Raw genomic sequence first — 22,543 nt, 5'->3', positions numbered from 1 at the left:
GTCGTGAAAATTGAGTGATCATACGCGACCGAGAGACCATACATAGAAAGTTACATTGATCAAGACTACCTTTCACCAGACCTTAACAAATTTGAACCATAGAAGTGGTGATTATCCGAGCATTGGGCAGTGTCAAGGCTTTTGATACCATGCGCAGGTCGGGTAAACTTGATTAATGACATTGTCTGATAACTTTCTAGGCTAATTGGCAATTTCCGATTTAAGGTCTTCTCTAGGTAATATGATACCTTATGAGTATCTCTAATTGACCACTGGAGTCAAAAGCTCAATCAAGAATTCATCTCCCTTCTCCTTAATACCCAACAACTCATTATCATTCTCCGCAAAATTCGACCCATACTCATTATCCAAAATCGATTTGAGCAAGATAGGAATCACAGTCGGCATATCGTGTTGTCCCTGGGCAAGACGCTCAAGCGCACCAGCAAATACCACATTCAAGTCCGCGTCTACAGGTGCCCATGGCTTGTTGGGGGCGATACTTTTGGCTAGTGACAGAAGCTGGTTCTGTGAAATGAAGCTCTCGGAGACGTATACGGCACGGTTCTCAGTCTCGGCTGGATGAGAAAGGACGCCGACCACGGCGTCTCCGACAGTTGGTAGACTGGTGCAGCTGAACTTGGAGTCTCCGCCGTTGAAGATTGTGGGTTTGTACTCGGAGAAGTTCATTATGACCTTGTTCTTGATCGCGAAGTCTGTGAAGCCTCCGTTATAGACAAGGGTGTATGTCAGGTCGGTGGTTTTGGATTTCTCGACCAGGTAGTCCTCGATGATCACCTTGCCTTTGAATACGGGCAGCTTGCGGGAGTTCGGGTTGCTCATATTAGAACCAAAGTTGGAGGGAAGAAAACGTTTGACGCCGGCGGTGATGGCGGCATCAATCAGTAGTTTTTGAACAATGATGCCTTTTTCGCCGACAGTTGATACTACAGCATCTTGACCTTCGAGGGCGGCCGTCAGGGACTGGAGGTCCTCGAAATCGGCCTCAACCACTTTGACGGTCGCAGCGTAGGTAGATGACGAGCCGGTTCGCTGAAGAACTTGAATGTTGAACTTGTTGGAAGCTAGAAGTTTCTCCAAGACGAAGCGGCCCAAAAGACCGGATCCTCCGACAAGGGTGACGTTCTTAATAGCTGACATGTTGGTAAATGTTTTGAATAAAGCGAGTATACTGAACTTATATTAGATATTCAAGATGAATGAGAATGTGATAATGAGGTCGAAGATCTGAATGTTTCTGATGGTTATGAATCGGACAGCCAGAGGGAAGGGGCTATTTATGTACATAGCCACCATTTCGCTCAGCATAATTGTGGACTCATTCCTACGTCGGTGACAGAAACAAACAGAATGTCCGATGAGCACCGGAATAATGGCATGTTTCGACTTGATTGATAATATCCCAATATTCTCATTCAAAACACGAAGATTCCTAATCCATCCCACCGGAGCGACGTTAGGGTTATTAGACACCGGTAAGCCCATCCCATCCGAAGGTCCGACGCTAGCTGAATCCGTCTGCAGTCCTTAGGCAACTTCATCTTGAATTCATCTACTCTCAATCATCAGTTCCTTGCTCGGAAGTATGACATCGGAGATAGAGTCGAATTTGTAATGATGGGGAATGGTGCTCACCAAGTTGCGATGTGATCAAATTACTGGCAAGTGAGGCATGTAGGGTTGGCAAGCCTTGTTTGTTACTATGGACTTGGAACCAGGTGAGTGAAATATTCTTAGACATACGCCTCGGAGAGACTCCTATCCTATAATACTAGATAATTGACGCAATTTTTAAGGCTCGATGACACGGCATACTTGCCACTGTGGGAGAAGCTTCATCCGCAAAGAACATTTAACCCGGCATCAAGCCACCCACGACAAACCGGGATATGTTTGTAGTGTTTGCCAGCGGCACTTTACTCGAAAGTACGCCCAATTTCCCTGCAGAGTTTATACCTATCTGGAGAATCTCTGGCGAATTATGGATCAAAGCTAACAATCGCGCAAAGAGACTTACTCCGTCGCCATTCGGTCTTACATGAAACAACCTACATACGCAAAGTCGTGTCTTGCGACGCTTGTCGTTCTAACAAAACAAAGTGCTCCGGGGGCACCCGATGCGGTTTATGTAAGCGACGAAATATCGAATGCGTATATCGAGGCAACTCTCGTCCGTCCAAACTGGCTCCTGGGACTGCTGCGACTGCGTCCGTTAACGGAGAAATTGATCAGGATCAGAATAATGGTCCTCTTGACAGCGGGGATGACGGTGATGATGACGGCAATGATACAGCAGCGACATCTAAAATGTCACGACCAGAAACCTCGCTAAACCCAGACCTTCTTCAAAGAAACGTCAAGTTCCTCCAAAACCTCACTGTTGTCCCGTCCCAGTCGGGAACATCAAATTTCCCGCTCTCAAGCCACAGCATGGGGGGATTATATGAGCTGTTACTTGCGGACAAACCATCATTTGAAGAAGCACTTCAGGACTGCGAAGAATCAAAAGCCCGTGTCCGTGAGTATATCGACACTTATATCAAGAGCTTCCACCTTCGGTGGCCTGTCCTTCACGCTCCGACGCTTGATAATGAGATAGGGACAATGCCATTATCTCTTGCTGCAGCGGCATGTCTTATAGGAGCATGGTTTCAGAACAGTGCAGACTGGACTGAGAGATTTTATTCTCTAAGGATGCATGAAGTCCTCCTCGAGCGATTGCTACACAGCCTGGTTCGTCATTTTTATTCGCTCGAAGTTTCTGTACTGACTTCGCTCATAGATCGAGCCCGAATTGACGTCCGGAGAGAAAGCATGGCCAATTGAACTTTTCCAAACAGTTCTTTTGACTCTGGTATTCTCGCTTTATCGCACCGACAAGCGTGCTTTGTCTAGAGCCAAACTTCTTCGAAGCACGTTCATAACCCTTCTCCGAGACCTAGGCGTTCTCGACGGGGAGAAATTTACCGCTCATCTAAAGACACATTATACAGGCACATATACACCGTATACGCTGGCTATGCGTGAAAAGCTCAAGCGGCTGCTTGTTCTGACTTTTCAATTTGACGCTTTTTTTGCTCTCATTTATAGGCAACCACCACTACTTCATCTTCAAGAAATTGGTGTAGGGCTCACGAGTACCTTTGCATTGTGGAATGCATATGGGCTGGACGTATTCGCCTTGCGGGAACTAGAAGAGCCGCATGAGCGTTCTAAAGTCCGGATATCTGAGATGATAGGCCGCTCAGATTCAGTTACATCCTCGGGAATTCTTGTGGAAGACGTGCTTCTAAGTTTATGTAGTGTTTTGCAGTCGATATGGGCTTTTTTGCAGGCTCTTCCGTCGAGTCAGAAAGAGAATCCCAGTCATACTTTCCAGAAAGCACTGCTTGTTCAGACACTGGATGATTGGAGACACGAGCTGGATAAGATCAGCAAGTTAGCCGACTCCGGAAACCTGCCTGGAAGTCCCGCGAGATATCTATTGCTGGCTTATCGCGGTGAAAATGACTCCATGACGGCATCACTAGAACGGATTAATTCTCTCGTTCAAGACGGGATGATTCTTTACTATCACCTGAGGTTGACCCAGTATGTCTTTGACATTGCTGGGCCTGGGAAGGGTGTTGTTTCACATTCAAATCTCTGGGAGACTTCCAAACATAAAAAAGAAGCTCTCGTATGCGCATTGCAGATGCTCAAGGTAGTCGAATCGAAGGCATCGTTCAATCCATTAATTCGGCATGTGCTTGCTATAGGTGTTGATATAACCAAAGCATCGCTTTCCAGGCAGAAATGCCATTTCAACGGACAACACGCTGTTAGAAATGATACTCAGCACTGGTCCAATATTGGTGATCCGTTCTGGGTTGACGGGACACCGGTATGTGTATGCAAGTTGGCGTTCTGGATTGGAAGATTTGAGAAAGCTATTCAAGACCAGGATATCATGGTAGAGTAAGCTGTTGATTTCTGAGAGCTACCTAATAGTTCAACTGTGAATAATGACAGGCAAGAGGCCCTTCAGAAAAATGTAAGCGTCGATATGAACATCAGTGTGCTATTAGAGGCACACCTAGTTACACTAGTACCAATTAAATCAATGTCAGTATGGTCTCTGAGACCTACAATATAACTTCTTCCAAGCGTCAGCACAGCCGGATGGTATTCCGGTTACAGACCATGTGTTAATACAACGATTTGGATGTTGAAGGGCTGCATGAGATACAATATTTCACCTCTATTAAACTCTTGACGTGAGACTCGAAAGTGTGTTTGCTGACTACTCAAACATGTCACCCTTGTAAATGCAAACAGAATCACTTTAGGAGACACAAATCCGAGTGAAAAACGCCAATGTCATCATTTTTGCCTAATGATGTGTTCTACCACACAATCATACTTATCTTGGCATAGTAGATCATCACGCTTACTCGAGGCTATGATGGAACTGTCTAATATGTTTTTATTCGAGTCCACTACCTCGACATCTCGGACCCCGACGGGTGGCTAATTCGAGAGCAGTACGTATAACTATTGTGTCACAAATCAATCGTGGCCAAATAGCCAAGCAAGACATACACAGGATTGACAACCATGACGCAGACCGGAAGTATACCATGACMATGAGCACACCCAATCTGGCGCTTTACCGTGTCATGGGCTTCACAATGTATAACCACAGGCTGCATGCAAGCATTCAATTCGAGCAGGTGACATTAAACGTTGACACGGGCGTAGTCCATTAACTCCGAATAGAGGTTGCAGTGCACATCCTTATAAAATCAAAAATTCCGTTGCAAATGACAAAGAGGTCCTTCCTAGTTTGTATTGTGTTGTGGTAATCCTGTAAGCAATGTATTTATTTGCCATCTGATAGGCGCTGTTTAAATTGGTAGACTGGACTAGTTGAGAACCCTGTCGATCATGTATTCTCCTATAGGTACTTTGCGCCGGGGGATTTTGGTTTGGATTTTGCCCCTCAATGCGGCATTGATTAATCTGACGGCGCGCGTCGGTCAGCAAATACTTGCAGGTTGTGAGTGATAACGATCAATCCTGTATAACATATTTGCCTCTGGAATTTTTTAGATTTGCCTTTGGGTGCTGTCTCTTGTAAGACATTGTACTATGTAGGAAGGTAGGATGAAGTGTGTCACGGTACTGACCAGGGTATGGGAGGGTGTGCATCTGGAGAAGTCTCAAGTACTCCGAAACAACGGCCAACGGTTGCTGTCTGCCAGTGTATTTCCGGACAAGGGTAGAGAGTATCAGGGTCCAATAGCTATAACGGGATGTGCAAATCAGGAAGTATGTATCCAGATGGTGGTACAGTTGGATACTACTTACATGGATGGAATCCGCCGACAAATTGGCCACAATTTCGCAGTGCGGCTTCTCGCCATCCTGTTACAAATTACATGGTCCTAATCATAGATTGAGTGCAAATGTATTGATATCAATCAATGAGACTTGAGTCTGTTGGTGGAGTATGTATGAATCATGATCGAAGTGTACGGCACCCCATAAAGGCGTCGAATAGTAAACGGCAGCGGCCCGTCCCAAGTTCCAGCGTTAGGGTTGGGCCCACTGAGTATTTAGGTGCGTACTCTGTACATCCGCTGGCATTTGGTATCGGGGAAGCTGCACACTCAAGATATAGTCCGAATCTTAATTACTATGTATGCGCGCGAATCAGTCAAATCGAAATGTCTCTCGACGACGTTTAACGGGGATTAAACGGTGGTGCGTGAGCGACTCGGTCTGTAGTTATACTCTGTATTCATCCAATACATACAAGCCGTAACGCCAAAGCAGAAGAATAGGGCACGGAGACCAATCCATTAGAAGTAAAGCAGGGAAAGCAGATGCAGCCAGCTTCGTCTGAGCCAATCAGAGTGGTGGTAACAAGGTTTGCCACTTGACCCAATCAAGGAACATACGCTGTCTCAGTCTCCACTTATGTGCCGCACAGGCCTGCAGAGCTAGCCTGGAAGGGAAGTGACCCTCTTCCCAAACCGTGGAACTGCAGAGAGGTATTGAGGTATTGGTGGGGCGGGCGCAGCACTCATTCTGCTCGTCTAAAGCTACCCTGTCTGACCGTGACTGTCCTGGGATACACGGTAGTTACATACATTGTGTCTTGAGTCATGTATCTTCACACTCGACTCTGCACTCCGTGTATGCAATTGATCTTCTTCACAGATCGCGATGAAAAGAGCCATAGCACGTCAATGCGAAACCTTGTAGCTGCAGAGCAAGGGATGACTTGACCGAGTCTCAATATTAGGTTCGTAGCACAAAGTCAATTAAAGTGTCGTGTTAGACCTGTTGGCTGGTGCTCTGAACAACAACCAAAATCCCAGCTTCGGGTCGTTGTGAAGAATTGAAGATCGGTCTGCTCCCGTGTATTCAGCAAATCCTTCGGTACAGTGGCCCAACTGGGGTCTCCTTCCGCCGTCAAGTGGGCCGCGGATTTAGTATTTCTTTAGATTGGCTATTTGAGTTCAATAATTGTACATTAACTTCATTAAGTTCATTAAATTGGATTAAGTTGACCCAAGTCGAGGGTCTGGATTGTGAAATCGGCTGCTTAGTGTTCGTCCGTTACGGAGTACGCGCTCCGTACGAAGGGTATGGAATACCGGCTGAGCATTGAGCCCGTACGCCGGTACGCTACACCACGTCGCATTGAACATTGGAACAATAATCCGTCTGCTAAGCCCACACAATGCAGGTGAATGGAGTATAACGGTGACAAATAATGATCCTCTGTGTCGGTAAGACTGGTCACCATTCTTTACCCACGAGTCCTCTCCCCACCGGCCTGGTCGCTGGGATGTTCTCCGGAGTGCATCAGCACCGAACACATGTACCACTCCCTGCAGACTCTGCATCGAATGACAAACGTGCGTGTAGACAGGCCTTAACGCAGCGGACTAAGAGTCCAAGCCCATGTAAGTCACTGCGTCGTACGTTGGTCCCCGTTAACTTAATACACTTTACTTTTGAGCATTCACTTGGTTATATCATGGTGGTAAGGTATCAGCCGGGAGCGCCGTGCCGACAACCTTAGAGTACTTGAATTAACTAAGCTACATAGTAGTTAACTAGTACCTAGTGCTATTGGCGCTTTCGACATTACTCTTTCGGTTTGCTCTTTCCTCGCGATTTAATCCGTCTCCTTCCTCACACACCAATACCGCCACCACCACCAACTTTTCGACAACTTCTTGAGCGAGGACCAGACCAGTGTATACCTCAGACGTGTACGAAAGGAGGACAGCCATTTGCATCAGTTATTTCAATGTTCACGCAAATTCCGGATTGGCCACGATATAGAGGGGACCGATAATTATTCAGTCAACCGCCAGGTTCGGTGTCAGCCCGACCATCTCAAAGAAAAAAAATTCATGGATGTCTTGACTGCTTGCCCTACGACAAGGCTTCAATTTCGGCATATATAACATCTCGCCGCATTTACTAGTCAGTCAAATTATTGCCAGCGATATCTCAGCCGCTGCGCAAACCACCCGGAACGGAACAGGAAACAACATAACAAGCCAATTCGTACATTTACTACATCATTAATGTCTCTCAACAAGTCGCATCATTAAGAAAAAAAAAAGGGTACGCTACATGGCTGAGTCGAACAATTGAGGAAGGGATCGAGATTACACATCGTCAATTATGGAACGGAATCAGAGACAAAAAAGAGACGACCTCAGCTCTCGTCTACTGAGTCGTGTGGGTTCCGTTTTCCGCCGAGCGTCCCGGCGAACAAGGTCAACAGTTTCGGCGCAACAAATAGAAGAATCCAGGGGACCGGTAGCGACGTAAGTTTCAGGTCACAGCGTGGCGCGAGTTTCTTTGTTTGTTTAACGCGTTGCCTAACCCTCTGATAGATCTACACCTGTGTCTGCAGCTGCAGGTAATACTACCACAGCCATTGGTACGACTATTCCTCCTGCCGCTCCACAGCCATCCCAAACAAGTACCGCTGCTGGCGTCACCGCTCCGACACGGGATACTGCGCAGGCCATACTATGGAGCGACATACAGCAGGAGAGAGCCCGGGCTTTGTTCGCCAAGTACGGTCTTACTTTGGAACCGCAAGAATGGATGTCACCACGCAACGGTGAAGTCAAGCGGGTCGAGAAGCCGATCAGAATGAGGGTTCGCCGCACCTGCCATCGCTGTCAGACAACCTTTGGGTCGGACAAAGTGTGCCCTAACTGTCAGCACATTCGTTGCAAAGCGTGCCCTCGCTATCCCCCAGCCCGCACAAAGGAAGAAAAAGAAGCCCGTACTCTTGCAAAAGCCAAGGGCAAGCAACCAGAAAAAACTTCAGATGCTCCTGCCGCCGTTGCTTCTATTGAACCAGACAGCACTCAGAAGATAGAACGTACGCCTCTTACCATGGAGTCTCGGACCGGAGGCCAAGACGTGATATACAAGGAGATCAAACAGCGTGTTCGTCGAACATGTCACCAATGTCAGACTATATTCAAAGTTCATTCGACCGTGTGCGAGAGTTGTGGTCACATCAGATGCAAGAGTTGTCCTCGCGAACCGTACGTCGTCGCCAGATGTCCCCAATTTATCGCTTGCTAATGATTCCTGCAGTGCAAAACTAGACAAATATCCAGACGGATATCCCGGCGACGCAGAACCGCCAGATGAGCGACCACAGCGAGTTTGGAAGAAACCACGAATGAGAGTGCGATACTTTTGTCACAAGTGCGATACATTCTACGTACCTGGCGAAAATATCTGTACGACTTGCGGAGAAGAAAAGGGACCAAACTCACGACGAGACCCGTACGTTCATTCATCATTCCTAAGAAGACTTCTTACTAATGAACTATACAGACCAAAAAAGAAAGAAAAGCCTCCCATAGACGAGGAACTCCTGAAACGAGTCCGAGAACGACTTGAACAATTCCAACTTGCATCAGACCGATAAGCTTGCAGCCTTTGATTGATCAAGCGTACCGTTTTTCCCACCCATTATTGCATTTACAATATACCAGCATAGCATTCTTTTTGTTACAACAAGATTTACGTGACGCCAGAGGATGGATCGACTTGTGGAGAGTAGTTATTACAAAAGTCTTTGATGAGAACCGGAGGAAGCTGTGAGATAGAGTACCTAGTCAACGTGTTTCAGAATACATTGATACTATTTCAACCATTCCGTTACTACTTGGGGAACCCCTATCATACCAACCACCCATCTACGGATTACCTGCTGTGGCTGCCCTTCATAATCTGGATATTAATTCTTACACCGAGCGCGCGAGTTACGCACGTTGCACCTCCCATTACGAAGAACATCACATCTAATAATCCGACAAACTCTCAATAAACCTTGGAAGCTGACTGACCATTGAATATCAAGAACCATGATAGTCAGATAGATAGTACTACTCGATTCGGTCTAGATGTATACGTACACAGCCCAGATTGTGTAACTACGCCAAAAGAGGCAGTAATATCAACGGTTTGTATGACTATGTGGAACAGGAGCTATCGATATTTTGTTTTTTTTTGCGACATTACGGCCGATGAATTTTAGTTAGCAGGTGTTTTTGTGGGTGAAGGGATGGTTGTACCTATATTACACATCCTTGGTTGAAAAATGGACTTCCCCCAATTCAATCGACCAGACCCTTGGAAGAAGGCCAATTTTGTCAATAATACTCAAGATAAGACTAGCATATGTCCCCGGTTTCGCTAGTGTTAGTAGCGTAAGTATAATCCGCGAGCATTATTAAATAGCACGAATAATATTCCCCTTGGTACATGTAATATCCTGAGTCATTATGAACGATGATGTCGTTGTCTGATATTGGTAAGAATATAGATGCTAACGGACTTCTGGAATAGGAAAGTAGTGTGGTTATCTGCCACTTTTCTTTTTCTTCTTTATAGACCGTTGAGAGCACTTAATTTTGTGCCTGTATTAGTACGTAATCTATGCTCGAGAATGAGTTACATGTCAATTGCAACACTACCGTTGATCTGTATTACGTCGGTATTCGGCACTGAGCTTCGATTAGCTTCCTTACAAGAGAGCCCGCGGTACCGAGTCATGTCAGGCAGTGCGCTGCGCTACGGTCCGATACATATTTCTAGAATTGGGGTCATGCTCGTTGCTTATTGCCAGTCACTGTAATTTAGAATCAACAGAATAGGAAGCTCTTCGTGTAGATTGAGCACTATGTCGGTGCTGTTGCGTCGCATTACCCTAAATACAGGTACATGCAGATTCGAATAGTTACTTTTTCTTGGATCGAGATTATCTACTTACCCAATATCGTCAATACACTTACTGTATCATCCTCGATCGACTTATGTAGCTACATAGGTATGCTATGCTATGCCATGCCAAAGTGAGGCATGATATCAGGTACCAATGCCCATCCGCTGCGTATCTATCCATCCATTCGGAGCTCATACACACAAATTCCGTATGTGCGACGCACCATTCTGGTTAGACGAACGGGTCGGACCGTTTCGTTCCCAGTTCCGAATTTTTGGTTTTCTGGGTCGGGCTGGCAGTCTGGATCTATTCTGGTTATTTTTGCCTGATCTTTTTACGCGACGGCCGAAACTCGGTCGTCGTATGATACTTGTGTTCTGATAGAGTTTATGTATGGATGTACATGTCATGTCTGAATGTTTCGCTTTGACTGACCGAGCGTTGTGGTCAGAGTTGCTGTGAGGGGTTTCAGAACTCTACTTAGGTACCAAGGTATGTGCCTTGCAATCAAATGACTCGGCGAAAAATACCTCTAAAACGAACGATGAAACCCCACCGATGAGATGAATATATACGTATCCACGGCAGATATCGATTCAAACGTCTACCGTCGCCGCTATGGAGTCGAGGTTACCAAAAAGCTTATCCGGATTCCCGAAATCAAGGATCGAGCTTGTAAGGATCCTCCTTGTTTGTGCTGAAGTTTTGACGGGCACTCCGGGGGAGGGGTTACCAGTAAAGCCGGGGTCATCCCTGTCAAGCACGCGGCACATATGGGTCAGTTCTGTCACTCATGAAAATCCTCCTTACTCCGTCCAACTGTTGAAAACTGGGAAGAGCTTAAGAGCTCGAAATGATGGATACTACGTCGATAAGTATACGTACTATTTTAGGTGCTCCGTCCTTGCAGAAGTTCGTTTAGATCCTTCCTTCCCGAAACCCTAATCCGCGTCGTTTTTGGGGAGGATTGACATTGAAGTAATTTCGGTACTTTAGAACAGGACGGGAACTTATAACAGCTGATACGACCCATACGAGACACTTACAGCTGCTTAGGAGCAATTTAGTTAGGTAGAAGCTTCATCTCGCATGTATATTGGCTACTTACCATGTTTGCAACCGGAAAGGGGTGGATGATGTGGTCACGTAGTGATAAAACGCAGCTGAATTGATTTTTTGTGTAAATTATCATGGGGTGAAACCAGTTGACTTGGATATACGTAAAATACCTGAGTGCGATCTATAAGGTTACCTGGACATAGTATATCTTCATCTTTGTTCATCAGTAGAGTCTGGGCTTACAAACCAGCATCTAGTCGGCTGGAGATATTGTCTGTTTATGATGATTCAAGCAAAAGAGCTAACTAATCATGTTTTCTGATTGCACCCTTGATGACCTGTAATCTGACCGAAATTTCGAATGATGACAAGACATTGCTCATTCCAAGAAAGTTGAGAAGTCGAAGGCAAAACATACTCTATGCAGCCTTGGTATCATCAACATGTATGACTGCGCGCTTCGCATCTTGCTCAAACTCTTCGTTTGTGACTGCCGCAACATCGTCACCGTCAAAGTACTTGACGATTTCTTCCAAAGGTACGTAGCGAGTTTCCACGTAGAAAAAGTAGACGATGATGAGTTCGAAGCCCAGGAAGCAACAGTAGAAGATGTAGTACTTCCAACCAATGTTGTCAAGTGCCTTTTTGGAATATTGGTAAGGATTTATCTTCTTGTTTTTGGTGGGCTGTTTCAAGGGAGGTATTACTTACAGTAGCATTGACGAACTGGTTGAAGAAGAGCGCACCGTAAAGAGCCCATTCCCTATCAGGAAATAATCGATCAGCTTCTGCTAACGATGTATAAAAATTCATAATGAACTCAAATACTCACATTACGGTGTAACCTTTTGCACGCATATGGTAAGGTAGAATCTCTGTTGTATAGCTAGCAATCAAACCAGACCTAAGATTGAAGGGGTCAGTATTGGATCTTATTGACTTCTTACACTTCAACCGGACAAACTTACTTCAAATTATACCACAGGTTGTAGAAGAAAATCATGAAGACAACCGCCTTTCCATAAGCCGGATTCGCGTTGCCCTGCTGAGCATCGATAGCGGAGAGGATAGTCCAAATGACGAAGCTAATCAGCATGCCAATTGTACTTATCAGGTTGATTGGTCGACGCCCCCATTTATCAACGAAGAAACTGAAGAAGATATTCGTAACGAGAGCGAAAGTAGTCAATCCCCCATTAATACCCAGCTGTGTCTGAGAATCTTTGATTCCGATATTGTCCATGATTGTCGTTAAATAGTATGAGACAAGACCATTTCCAGACCATTGAGAAAAGAGACCGATTGACACAATCATGACCAATCGCTTCCGATTGCCGGGGGTTCTGAGAAAGTCAATGAATGAAAAGGACTTTTGTGCACTCTTTTCCATCGCGAGTGCCGTGGTGATCTCGGTATATTCGAGCTGCACGACTTCATCTTGCTCGTCTCCATTTGCGTGGTAGTGTGCAAGGATTTTCAAGGCCTTCTCCGGTTGATCTTTGGCTATGTAGAACCGAGGACTCTCAGGGATCCATGGCACAACGGCGATCATAAGTATGGTGAAGAGACCTTGAATAAGACTGGGAGCTCTCCAAGCCCAGTTACTCTATTTTTATGTCCAAACATAAGTCAAGCGAACGTATGAGAAGCAAACGGATGACTCACCTGAATCTGCAGAGTGCCGTATGTGGCCCAAGCCGCGATGAATGCCCCGGATTGGTAGTTTGCGCCCGCGATAGTCACGAGAATCGCACGATCTTGAACAGGAGCAATCTCTGCAATTAACAGCGGCGCGGTACAGATCACCAGAATATCACCAAAGCCCAGGATCCATCTCGCCGCGATGAACATGGCAAAGTTGACCGCAGCCGACTGCAATGCAATACCCAGTAACATAAAGAAGGCCCCTATTACTAAACAAGGTTTTCGTCCCAGGCGATCTAGAATGAATGGCATGGGAATCAAGCCGCTTAGAGCACCTGCACTCATGACGCAGTTGAAAAGGCCGAGAGTCGAGCCGCGAGGGTGTCCGAAGTAATCCTGCCAGTAGGTTATGGCCTGGAGACCATTCCTGCCCAGGTGTACCGAGGTTAGCAACGGTTCTCTTCTGTAGCTATTTCATTGAATACAAAAAGAAGCTCATGTGCTCACATCATAGAGTTATCGAATCCATTCGCAGTGTTTGTGAAGATCAGAACGAGGATGAAGAAATATAAAGTGCGCATGTTCTTATCTCTCCACCATTTCTTCCGGGGAAACAATCGCCCAGCCAGATAAAAATGGCCTGCGGGCGGTTTCATTTGTGCAGGGCTGTCAGGCATTGCGGTGTAGGCTCCAATTGAGAAAGCTCGAGCTAGTCGAAGTCGAAATAGAATATGCGACAATGTCCAACGGTCCGAGAGCTGGTTATGAGATTAGCGCATGGCAGACTTTATGGTCTTTATATAGTTCTTTGATCTAACTCACAGATTACAATGATTGATTGTATAGGTTAGTCTTGAAATTCTGAATGGAATGTATAGCTCCTCTCCGCCGGGACGCGGGGTGCAGCTTTAGGCTATAGATTTCTTTGTGAGGCAAGCTTGTAGAAATAGCCTGAATGTAAACTTGCATATTTAAATTAATGCCCTTTAAGAGCAACACATAGTTGGCTTGCAGCTGCCATTTGGAAGGGGTCGGTGATTGCTTGTTGAGCTGTCTGGCTAGCTTCCTATAATAGGGGTATCAATAACGTCTTACGATGTCTTCATTTTCTTCACTTATGATACATGCTTCCGTACACCAGAATCAACGTAAGATATCGAATATCAAAGCTTGTTCCAGCTTTTGTTCAAACGAAGATTCCCCCCGGTATTTCTCTTTCCCCGTACAATTACCCCAGTTGATCTCGCCCGCGAGCTTCACCGTCTCTCCACATGACCCCGGTTCCATTAAAGTCTAACGTTGTCTTATCATTCTGCCGCCGGATCTCCTTTCTTAGTTTAGGTCGAAACGACACGCAGCGCAACCAACGCCTTTCCAGCGCAGAACGCGCAACTATTGGATAGATTTCCAACATATTTATATGTTAAACTTTCCACATGGTTGAGTGGTTCACGAATCGCGACATCAAACAATGAAAATGCCAGGTGTAATTTTATCCTATATAGGCTGAAATTGGTGCCATCATTATCCCAGAAAACTATGCATAGCTTGCGTGGTCGTATAGCTCAATTTGAGTATTCGTTGCCTTGATAGGCCATAAACGATTAAACGTTATCTTTATACTCATACTTGGAAGCTCTTCAGAATGTTTGTATGAAATAAGATACCTACATAGATAGATGCACAGCCTTGGAATAGACTTTTGTTCGGGTCAAGTATATGTATACTACAGCATTGAAACATTGAAATCTACATATATAAGTAGGCTTTGACTTATGAATATCTTCCCATTAATACCTAGGTGGCTCACATTATGATGCCCAGTGCTCAATCAATTTCAAGCATCTCGAATTTGATATCTGTACGCCCATTCATAGGCTTCGTGAAAGCGAAGATGCCCACGATAGGGCCAACAAAGTCATGGCCCGTCAACTCTAGCGTGTCAAGATCCCCGAAATCAACCCATGAAGAATCTTCCTCGAGACGATATGAGAATCTATAATGTGATTCAAGGTACTCTATTCTAAACCACGTAGCGGCGGCATCTTTAAGGTTGACAGCTATTTTCTTGCTCTTGTCGATCGACTTCGCTTTGTTAACAAATTCGAGCACGATAGCTGACGTTTCATACTCAACATATATTCGCGCGAATCTGTGTTCGTCCTTGTAGACACATAGACCTGCATTGACTTGTGTGCCTGGTGAGACGTTTTGAACAGCGACTTGAGAATGGCCTTCGAGCTGGCGCTGGCGCTTACCCACGAACGTGACCCGGCTTTCAGGTCTGGCCTGACTTAAATCGTATTCAGCCGCTGTGAGGACGATTTCCCTGCCATTCTCAACAATTTTGTGCATGGTCAGGTCTGCATCTCGAATGTAGCACCAGTCCACATCAGGGTTTGTGCTCAGGCTCGATACGGTGCCTGGCGAAGTAGTTGTGAGGTCTGATGGCAAGCCTATTTTGACCTGGTTTACTCTTGGCCAGCTTCCTGCCGGCCACTCCATCGAGGTAAGAAATGTTTCCCGTCCCATGACATAGCGTTTGGACCGGTCCTTTCGAACACCAAGACACACCACCCACCAGTTGCCTTGCGAATCCTGGAAGATGTCGCTATGACCGGTATGCTGTACATATTCATCTGTGCCGCGAGCTGTAAGAATTGGATTATGAGGATTTGCCTCATACGGGCCCCAGACAGATTTTGACCGCGCAACCGTGATCATATGATCTTCAAATGTGCCCCCCTCGGAGATGAATAGATAGTACCATCCATCATCTTTTTTATAAATGTGAGGGCCCTCAGGCCAGATGCCCCCGGTACCTCTCCAGATGGTTTTCTCATCCGATAGCTTCTTTCCCGTGGCAAGATCGATTTCGAACAGCTTAATGGTAGTCATTGGTCCTGGTGCGGCAGACCCATGCATATATGAGCGACCATCATCATCCCACAAAACACTAGTATCAATCCCATCAAAGTCAAAGAAGACAGGATCGCTCCACTGGGAACCCCAGATATCTGCTGTCGAGACGATAAAGTTTTGGTGTGTGCCTTCTTGTTCGCCGGTATGAATCACATTCGTACAGATCACGTAGAATCTGCCAGCATGATGTCTTATTGTGGGAGCATAGAGTCCACCAGCTGCGCACATGAAGTTGCCTCCTTCTTCCAAATTCAATTTTGTGTGAGTCAATGCGAGACTGAGCTGACTCTGCGTATTTATGGCATTTCCTAGATCTGGTATCAATACATATACATTGAAGGCAGGAGACTATGCGTAATTCGCTCACCGATATGTTTCCATGAGACGAGATCTCTACTCGCATATATAGGTAGGCCAGGGAATATATGAAAGCTGGAGTTGACCAGAAAGTAAGTATCCCCGACGCGGACCGCAGAAGGATCGGGGGCGAATCCTGGAATAATCGGGTTCATGGTTTCTTGATTTGGAGATATACAGCCAGTTGATAATTTATGTGGTGTGCGATGAAGATATTGACAGTAATGGAGGTATAAGCTGCTTGTATGGGCGAATATGATAATAGGCTAAAACCGGCTCAATGTAGCGGCACTGCGTAAATGATTATTGTCGACGAGTGAGATTGGCTCTATTCCAACCAGATTTCTGCTCGTAAAACCGGTCAAAGAATACACTATGAGTAGACCTGAATACTGACAATATAGGCCATCGATTGATGGCGATGAAGTAGGAGTAGGGCATACTCATGAAAGCCCTAATTGGCAAGGCTGTGGTTGTCTCGTATCTAGGCAACACCATCCCCAGATCTGAGTCATCGCAAAACTGAACGTTACCGTTTAAAAGCATTATATAGAGACTTTCATTAGACAATTTCAACCGAACTCACCCGACTGTCTTTACGAGCAAAAATGTCTAGTTTCTTGCGTTATTTGTACTTAAAGGTTCTCGTTACCTTTTCACGCGTCCTCATTAAACTACTTGGCTCGCCGTCGCGGCCGAGACCCGACGACGTTATACAAATAGCATCTCGCGACAAGCGTCGCACTATCAAAGTCCATGTCTACAAGCCACATACCGCAGATACTGAAAGCTCTAATGCAGCTCCGATTCTCATAAATCTATATGGCTCTGGCCTTGCGATACCTCTTCATGGTATGGATGATGACTTTTGCCGATTTGTCGCCGACGCAACCGGCTATGTTGTGCTTGATGTCAACTATTGCCTGGCTCCCGAGTACCCATTCCCTGCAGCTCTTAACGATGTTGAGGATGCTGTAAAATATGTTGTTGATCACCCGAACGAGTATGACGCCTCTCACATCTCCATCTCTGGGTTTTCGTCTGGCGGCACTCTCGCGCTTGCCGCTGCCTTAACGACTCTTCCACGCGGAACGTTTCAGTCGCTTATAGCATTCTATCCTGCGACAAATCTTTTCCAAGACCCGAGTTTGAGAAGGGCTCCCGTACCAGGTAGGAAGGACCGGTCGCCCTTCTGGACTAGGATCTTCCGAGAATCATATCTCAGGGGAATGGATCCTCGCGATCCAAGAATCTCACCCGCGTTTGCGGGTACTTCAAATCTTCCGGCAAATATGCTGGTCGTTACAGGCGAGTTGGATCAATCAGCAGTAGAGGCAGAAGAGTTAGCTGAGAGAGCAAAAAATGAAGGGCATGCTACTGGTAGAGAAGTCATCATTCGCAGGATGAAGGGCTGCGGGCATGCATTTGATAAGAAACTCACCAGCGAATTCTCTGTGGCAGCAAAAAATGAGACATATCAACTCGCTGTTGAGATGCTGAAGAAGGTTAGGAAGTAAGCACTTGATTTGGTGAGCCTTTTGCTCCATATCAGGGAGGACGCATAACTTGACTATTGGATCAGTATCCTTGCAAAACCTCGTTTTGATCTTTTCTTCCGAAGCCTAATTTCTACAATTTGGCCCAAGAGTGACAGTAATAATTTGTTGCGATATTGGTACGTTTGTATTTTTCAAGATCGTTCTTTACACTACTGCACTGTCTAAAATGTCGAACTATAAGATATTCCGTTAAACATAACAAAATTTCCATAACTACACTAGGCATTCATGTCCAAATAAGTACTAGATTCCGTGGTATAGTTGCACCCAAACGTCTCGACCGGGCAACTCTCGAACGGGCTGTGGATCTTGAAGGATTCAGCGTAAGTCTTAAGATCAACGGAAGGATTCTTAGGACTTAATTACGCACTTAATGCTTCAGACGACGGCGCCGGAGAATTCCTCGAAAAAATTTATTTGGCTGGCCGATCACTAAATTCTGACTGTCAGTCAGACTTGTAGACTGGACTTTGCGTGCTAAACTGGACCGCCCCCAATATCATTGCAATCCCCCAACAGCACCCTCGTATCCTAGCATCTTAAAAGCCCCAATGTATTGGATACCGACAATCTGGTAACGAGTAGGATACTTTCTAAACTGGTTCCGAGATTATGGCGACGTATTATACGGAGTAGAGTATTTACGCTGACTCGAGGGATCCAGGACAACAGAGTCAGGTAGCTTCGTATGTAGTTTTTTTCTTCATGTTTCTTTTAAATACCTAGTTACGGTTACAACTTACGAGTATGTGGAGTATGAAGTCTAAATCATATAAGGCTTTCCAGAATCAGAAGGCATGGGTGAGAATAGAATCGCTAATTGATCGACTTGGTAGTACAGGTCCGTGTATGCCGAAGCCTTAACTGACTTGACTACACTGCAAATGAACACGAAGCAACCGACACTGGAACTACGACTTCGCTACGCATCAAGCTGAAGATAAGTCTCAGTAGAATTTCGTAGTTGGGGCGAGCTATGATTTTGAGGACTAGTTTCGATACTTTCCCGTTTCCAGATGTACACGACCGGGTGTATGTATACGCAACTAGTCGGTATGGATAGCGAGAACAGGGGGTAATGACACAACGCATGGAGATGATTATGCTAAAATGTAAAACTAGAATTCGTATCAAACCTCCTCTGTATTTGAATCTCAGACTGGTAATATCCCGACTTGTTAATATGACATGGATCTCCTGCATTTGTAAACACTCACTCTTCTCCATAAATACATGACCTTTCACATCATCCATCGACACATTTATTAATCATAACAAAAGTATTGCGAAATATTTTTCCTGGCAGTATTTTGAAATTTCTACCGAAACATCCCAATCACGAAGATGTAAATAGATTTCTGAGTTGAGTTTGATACGATAGTCCATGGGATTCTCACATGTCGATTAGTACTCAAAACCAAACCGGCAAACCCGTTTGACGTTTCGCAGATGTTGACTGTCAGTGCGAGTCATGGTTCGTTTCTGTTCTCTCTCATGTGACTTTTTCAAGCAAACTTCGCATGTGATGTACTGGAAGTGTCGTGGCGATTCGTACCCTATTGCTTCGAATTCGGGAATATTGTCGCCTATTGACTTGATTGCATCCAAGTCAACACAGTCGATGCAAGTCGAGAACTGACACTTGTTGCAGACCAGAAGCAGGCCACCAGCATTAATAGCTGTCAAACCACAGTTGACGCAATGATGGTGAGGACAGGTTTTGTTGCCGAAAGGGTTCTTTTTCGAAGTAATCTCTTCCTGATTCATGCATTCTTCGTGATACACTTGTGGACAGTATGTGCATTTTTCTAAATTATGTCCCTTGCCACAAATTAAACAAGTCTGTTTGCATATTTAGCCAATATGATGAGATCAATCATGTAAATGCAAGCCCACTTGCTCAGCGGCAATGCACATACATACTACTGGACTTACCTTGAAGTGCTGAAACCCGATTCCTCCGACCACCTTAAGCTTTGAAGTTTTGCCTTTTGTCAGCGTAGGCACAGCTTCGCCATCCCGACACAAAGTCGACTCTTTGTCGACATAATAATCGATATCCTTGTCGTATACTGTCCGATTTTTGTTGAGCCGCCTTTGGTATGGGTCGAGGCTTTCTGGAAGTGCATCTTTCAATTGGACCCGACGACGTTGAAATACTGTGCCGTTGAAGAGACCAGTTTTTATGCTAGTACTCTGCGACAACCAGTGTTTTTCCTGTTCATCAAAAGAATCTACACTGGGTGAAGGCGGGGTGGTTATCGATGATGTAGGTGTGTATTCTTCTGCATCATACGTATTTTGGCAAGATTTCACAATTGTCTCCCAGTCCATATCTTTCAAATCATCAGCCCTGAATGGGTCCACAGTTACTGAGGTAAGACTGTGTGATATCAACCGACGAATGAATGTGGCATCCGTTTGGAAAGAATCCGCCATGGACAATTCAGAACTTGCAGTTGCAGCATCGTGGATAACCCTTGAAGCTAAGTAAAGCTTCTTGTTCACGCGGTTTATCATCTGATGTTCAACTGTACCTCGAGTGCACATCTTCACAACAGTCACAGGCTTCTCCTGACCGATGCGGTGGGCTCTTGCCTCCGCTTGGGCCATAATCTGTGGGTTCCAATCCAAATCCATGAAAACAACAACTTCAGCTGAAGTGAGAGTGATTCCCTCTCCACCAGCCCTGGTTGCGATGACAAAGACCCGATGTAGATCTTGGTTTTGAAAACGATGAACATTATATTTGCGGATAGCGTAGGGGGTACTGCCGTCGAGTCGAAGATGGGGGATGCTCATGGCGTTTAGAAGAGACTCACAGCAATCCAAAGCATAATCGAAACCTGAAAATATCAACATCTTCTTGTTGTTTTCGGTAACTTCGTGATAAAGGAGTCTCTCGAGTGCAATGAATTTGGAGGAACTCTGCACTAATTCCCTGGGCATTGGCTCAGCGAAGACATCTCCCATGCCCATGTTGTCAACGAGCAGAGGATGGACACAAATCTAATCTGAAGTTAGTGCCTGAATTTCAAATGGTCTCCTAATGGACTCACTTTTCTAAGCTCCATAAGCGCGTTTGTCACGGAACGGCTTGATGCCTTCTCTCGTATGTCCTGATTCGTGGAGTGGGAGTGTATAGAGTCCTCACTGCCCGGACTCGGTGGTGGTGTCTGAGGTAAATGGCTGCTATCTTCATTGGTACAAAACTTGATAAAATCACTTTGTCCGGTGATTACTTCCAGATAAAGTCGCTTCTGCTCTTGAGTTAGCGGTAGATGTAGGACTACCTCTGTCTTCACTGGAAGTCCTAATCCTTGTGATTTTGATTGCTTGACTCGCCGAAGCATGATGACTCTGAGGAAATCCCTGACATTTTCGAGAAATGTAGAGTCGACTTTCCCGCTCGAAAGTGAAAAAGCTTCCTTCCAATGTTGCTGCGTCTCCTTAACGAAAATTTCCGGGTATAACCAGTTGCACATAGACCAAACTTCTGAGAGATCATTCTGAATAGGCGTACTTTGAGAAGTCAGCGTTAAATCAAGTTATTTGGTTCTCAAATTATAATGGCTGTACTTACCCCGTTAGAATGATTCGCTGTCTAGTCTTCAAAGTTTTCACACTTGTGGACAATTTTGTCGTGAAATTCTTGATTCGATGGCCTTCATCTAACACTATACATTCCCAAAGCCCAATACGCGAGAGTCTGAAACGATCTGCAACCACAGTCTCATAAGTGGTAAGGACAACATCAAAATCTGTAGTCGAGAAATCAAACATATTAGCTTCATAATGACGGAAAAATGMAAAGAATCAGAGMCCTGCCATACCTTGATCTTTGACCATCTGTGCGGTACATTTTCTTTTTTCACCATTGCCATACCATTGTACTGCCTTGAGAGTGGTCCAATTTTCTATTTCCGTCTGCCAATTTGCGAGGACACTCATCGGACATACAACGAGAAAGGGCCGGCGACCACCTCCTTCCACGTTCTTGATATGTTGAAAGAATGATAGTGTTTGTAATGTTTTACCGAGGCCCATCTCATCTCCTAGGATGCAGTGGGCAGAATTCTTTCGAAGATAAAAAAGAAAAGAAACTCCATCGAGTTGATGAGGCTTTAGGATGACTCGTATGCTGTTCAGATATTAGCAACCATATTCGTGTATCGAGACAAACTTCTGGCACATACCCTACTGGTTGACTCTTGATCTCTTCGTACTGGTAAACAACCCCATCGCTGGATTCCTCCTCAAGAATCTCAGCGATATCTTCATCTCCTAGAAGAGGGAGAATCTGTGGTCTATGTGCAAGCACGAAAGGAGTATAACGTTCCTGCATCGTTGTATCTTCAAACTGTTAGTTCGCCTAACAAAAGTTCTTTCTGAAGAGGTTGAAAACATACTCTTTGCAGTCATCTTGATACGTCCACCGTATCAACCTTGAGATTCCCTCCAATTGCACAGATACCAGGCGGGTATTCAAAACTGCCTTGGTGATGATGTTGAAAGAAGTCGAAAAGAAAAGTCGATCTGTTGAGACTCCAAGAAGGAGTAGAATCACGGAGGTTTGGTGTTGTGTAGACTGTAGATGACAAGAGAAATCGACCTGACATGAGAGATGATGAAGAATCAGGACCAAGAGAAGGACCGATTCTTATAGATCTGAGACGAGCTCTGATCCCCATTCTCCAGAGATCACGCCATATCTCAA

General features: G+C 45.3%; 7 protein-coding genes across 7 annotated transcripts; 3 read left to right on the top strand and 4 right to left on the bottom strand.

Moving 5' to 3' along the window:
• Window positions 1-261: 261 nt before the first annotated feature.
• BHQ10_005781 (uncharacterized protein) lies at window positions 262-1,161 on the bottom strand (the record flags this gene model as incomplete). Its single annotated transcript, XM_040878294.1, has 1 exon — window positions 262-1,161. One exon carries the CDS (start codon window positions 1,159-1,161, stop codon window positions 262-264), a length of 900 nt encoding a protein of 299 aa, XP_040734285.1.
• Window positions 1,162-2,328: 1,167 nt separating this feature from the next.
• Window positions 2,329-3,982, top strand: BHQ10_005780 (uncharacterized protein; the record flags this gene model as incomplete). The annotated part of the gene is made up of 2 exons (XM_040878293.1): window positions 2,329-2,754; window positions 2,804-3,982. 2 exons carry the CDS (start codon window positions 2,329-2,331, stop codon window positions 3,980-3,982), a joined length of 1,605 nt encoding a protein of 534 aa, XP_040734284.1.
• Window positions 3,983-7,710: 3,728 nt separating this feature from the next.
• BHQ10_005779 (uncharacterized protein) lies at window positions 7,711-8,986 on the top strand (the record flags this gene model as incomplete). The annotated part of the gene is made up of 4 exons (XM_040878291.1): window positions 7,711-7,856; window positions 7,926-8,594; window positions 8,647-8,841; window positions 8,893-8,986. The coding sequence occupies 4 exons, from the start codon at window positions 7,711-7,713 to the stop codon at window positions 8,984-8,986; spliced, it is 1,104 nt and encodes a 367-aa protein (XP_040734283.1).
• Window positions 8,987-11,763: 2,777 nt separating this feature from the next.
• On the bottom strand, window positions 11,764-13,665 carry BHQ10_005778 (uncharacterized protein; the record flags this gene model as incomplete). The annotated part of the gene is made up of 6 exons (XM_040878290.1): window positions 11,764-11,985; window positions 12,056-12,107; window positions 12,177-12,248; window positions 12,313-12,950; window positions 13,010-13,415; window positions 13,496-13,665. 6 exons carry the CDS (start codon window positions 13,663-13,665, stop codon window positions 11,764-11,766), a joined length of 1,560 nt encoding a protein of 519 aa, XP_040734282.1.
• A 1,150-nt stretch (window positions 13,666-14,815) lies between these two features.
• Window positions 14,816-16,422, bottom strand: BHQ10_005777 (uncharacterized protein; the record flags this gene model as incomplete). Its single annotated transcript, XM_040878289.1, has 2 exons — window positions 14,816-16,218; window positions 16,278-16,422. 2 exons carry the CDS (start codon window positions 16,420-16,422, stop codon window positions 14,816-14,818), a joined length of 1,548 nt encoding a protein of 515 aa, XP_040734281.1.
• Window positions 16,423-16,875: 453 nt separating this feature from the next.
• On the top strand, window positions 16,876-17,784 carry BHQ10_005776 (uncharacterized protein; the record flags this gene model as incomplete). Its single annotated transcript, XM_040878288.1, has 1 exon — window positions 16,876-17,784. The coding sequence occupies one exon, from the start codon at window positions 16,876-16,878 to the stop codon at window positions 17,782-17,784; it is 909 nt and encodes a 302-aa protein (XP_040734280.1).
• Window positions 17,785-19,230: 1,446 nt separating this feature from the next.
• BHQ10_005775 (uncharacterized protein) lies at window positions 19,231-22,171 on the bottom strand (the record flags this gene model as incomplete). Its single annotated transcript, XM_040878287.1, has 6 exons — window positions 19,231-19,461; window positions 19,762-20,835; window positions 20,886-21,348; window positions 21,410-21,587; window positions 21,660-21,967; window positions 22,023-22,171. The coding sequence occupies 6 exons, from the start codon at window positions 22,169-22,171 to the stop codon at window positions 19,231-19,233; spliced, it is 2,403 nt and encodes an 800-aa protein (XP_040734279.1).
• Window positions 22,172-22,543: the final 372 nt, after the last annotated feature.

Source organism: Talaromyces amestolkiae (genome assembly GCF_001896365.1).
Source record: "Talaromyces amestolkiae strain CIB chromosome Unknown scaffold10.1, whole genome shotgun sequence".
Classification (NCBI taxonomy): Eukaryota; Fungi; Ascomycota; class Eurotiomycetes; order Eurotiales; family Trichocomaceae; genus Talaromyces; species Talaromyces amestolkiae.
Note: the sequence above shows the minus strand (reverse complement) of the source record. Positions and strands in the feature narration are given on the sequence as shown.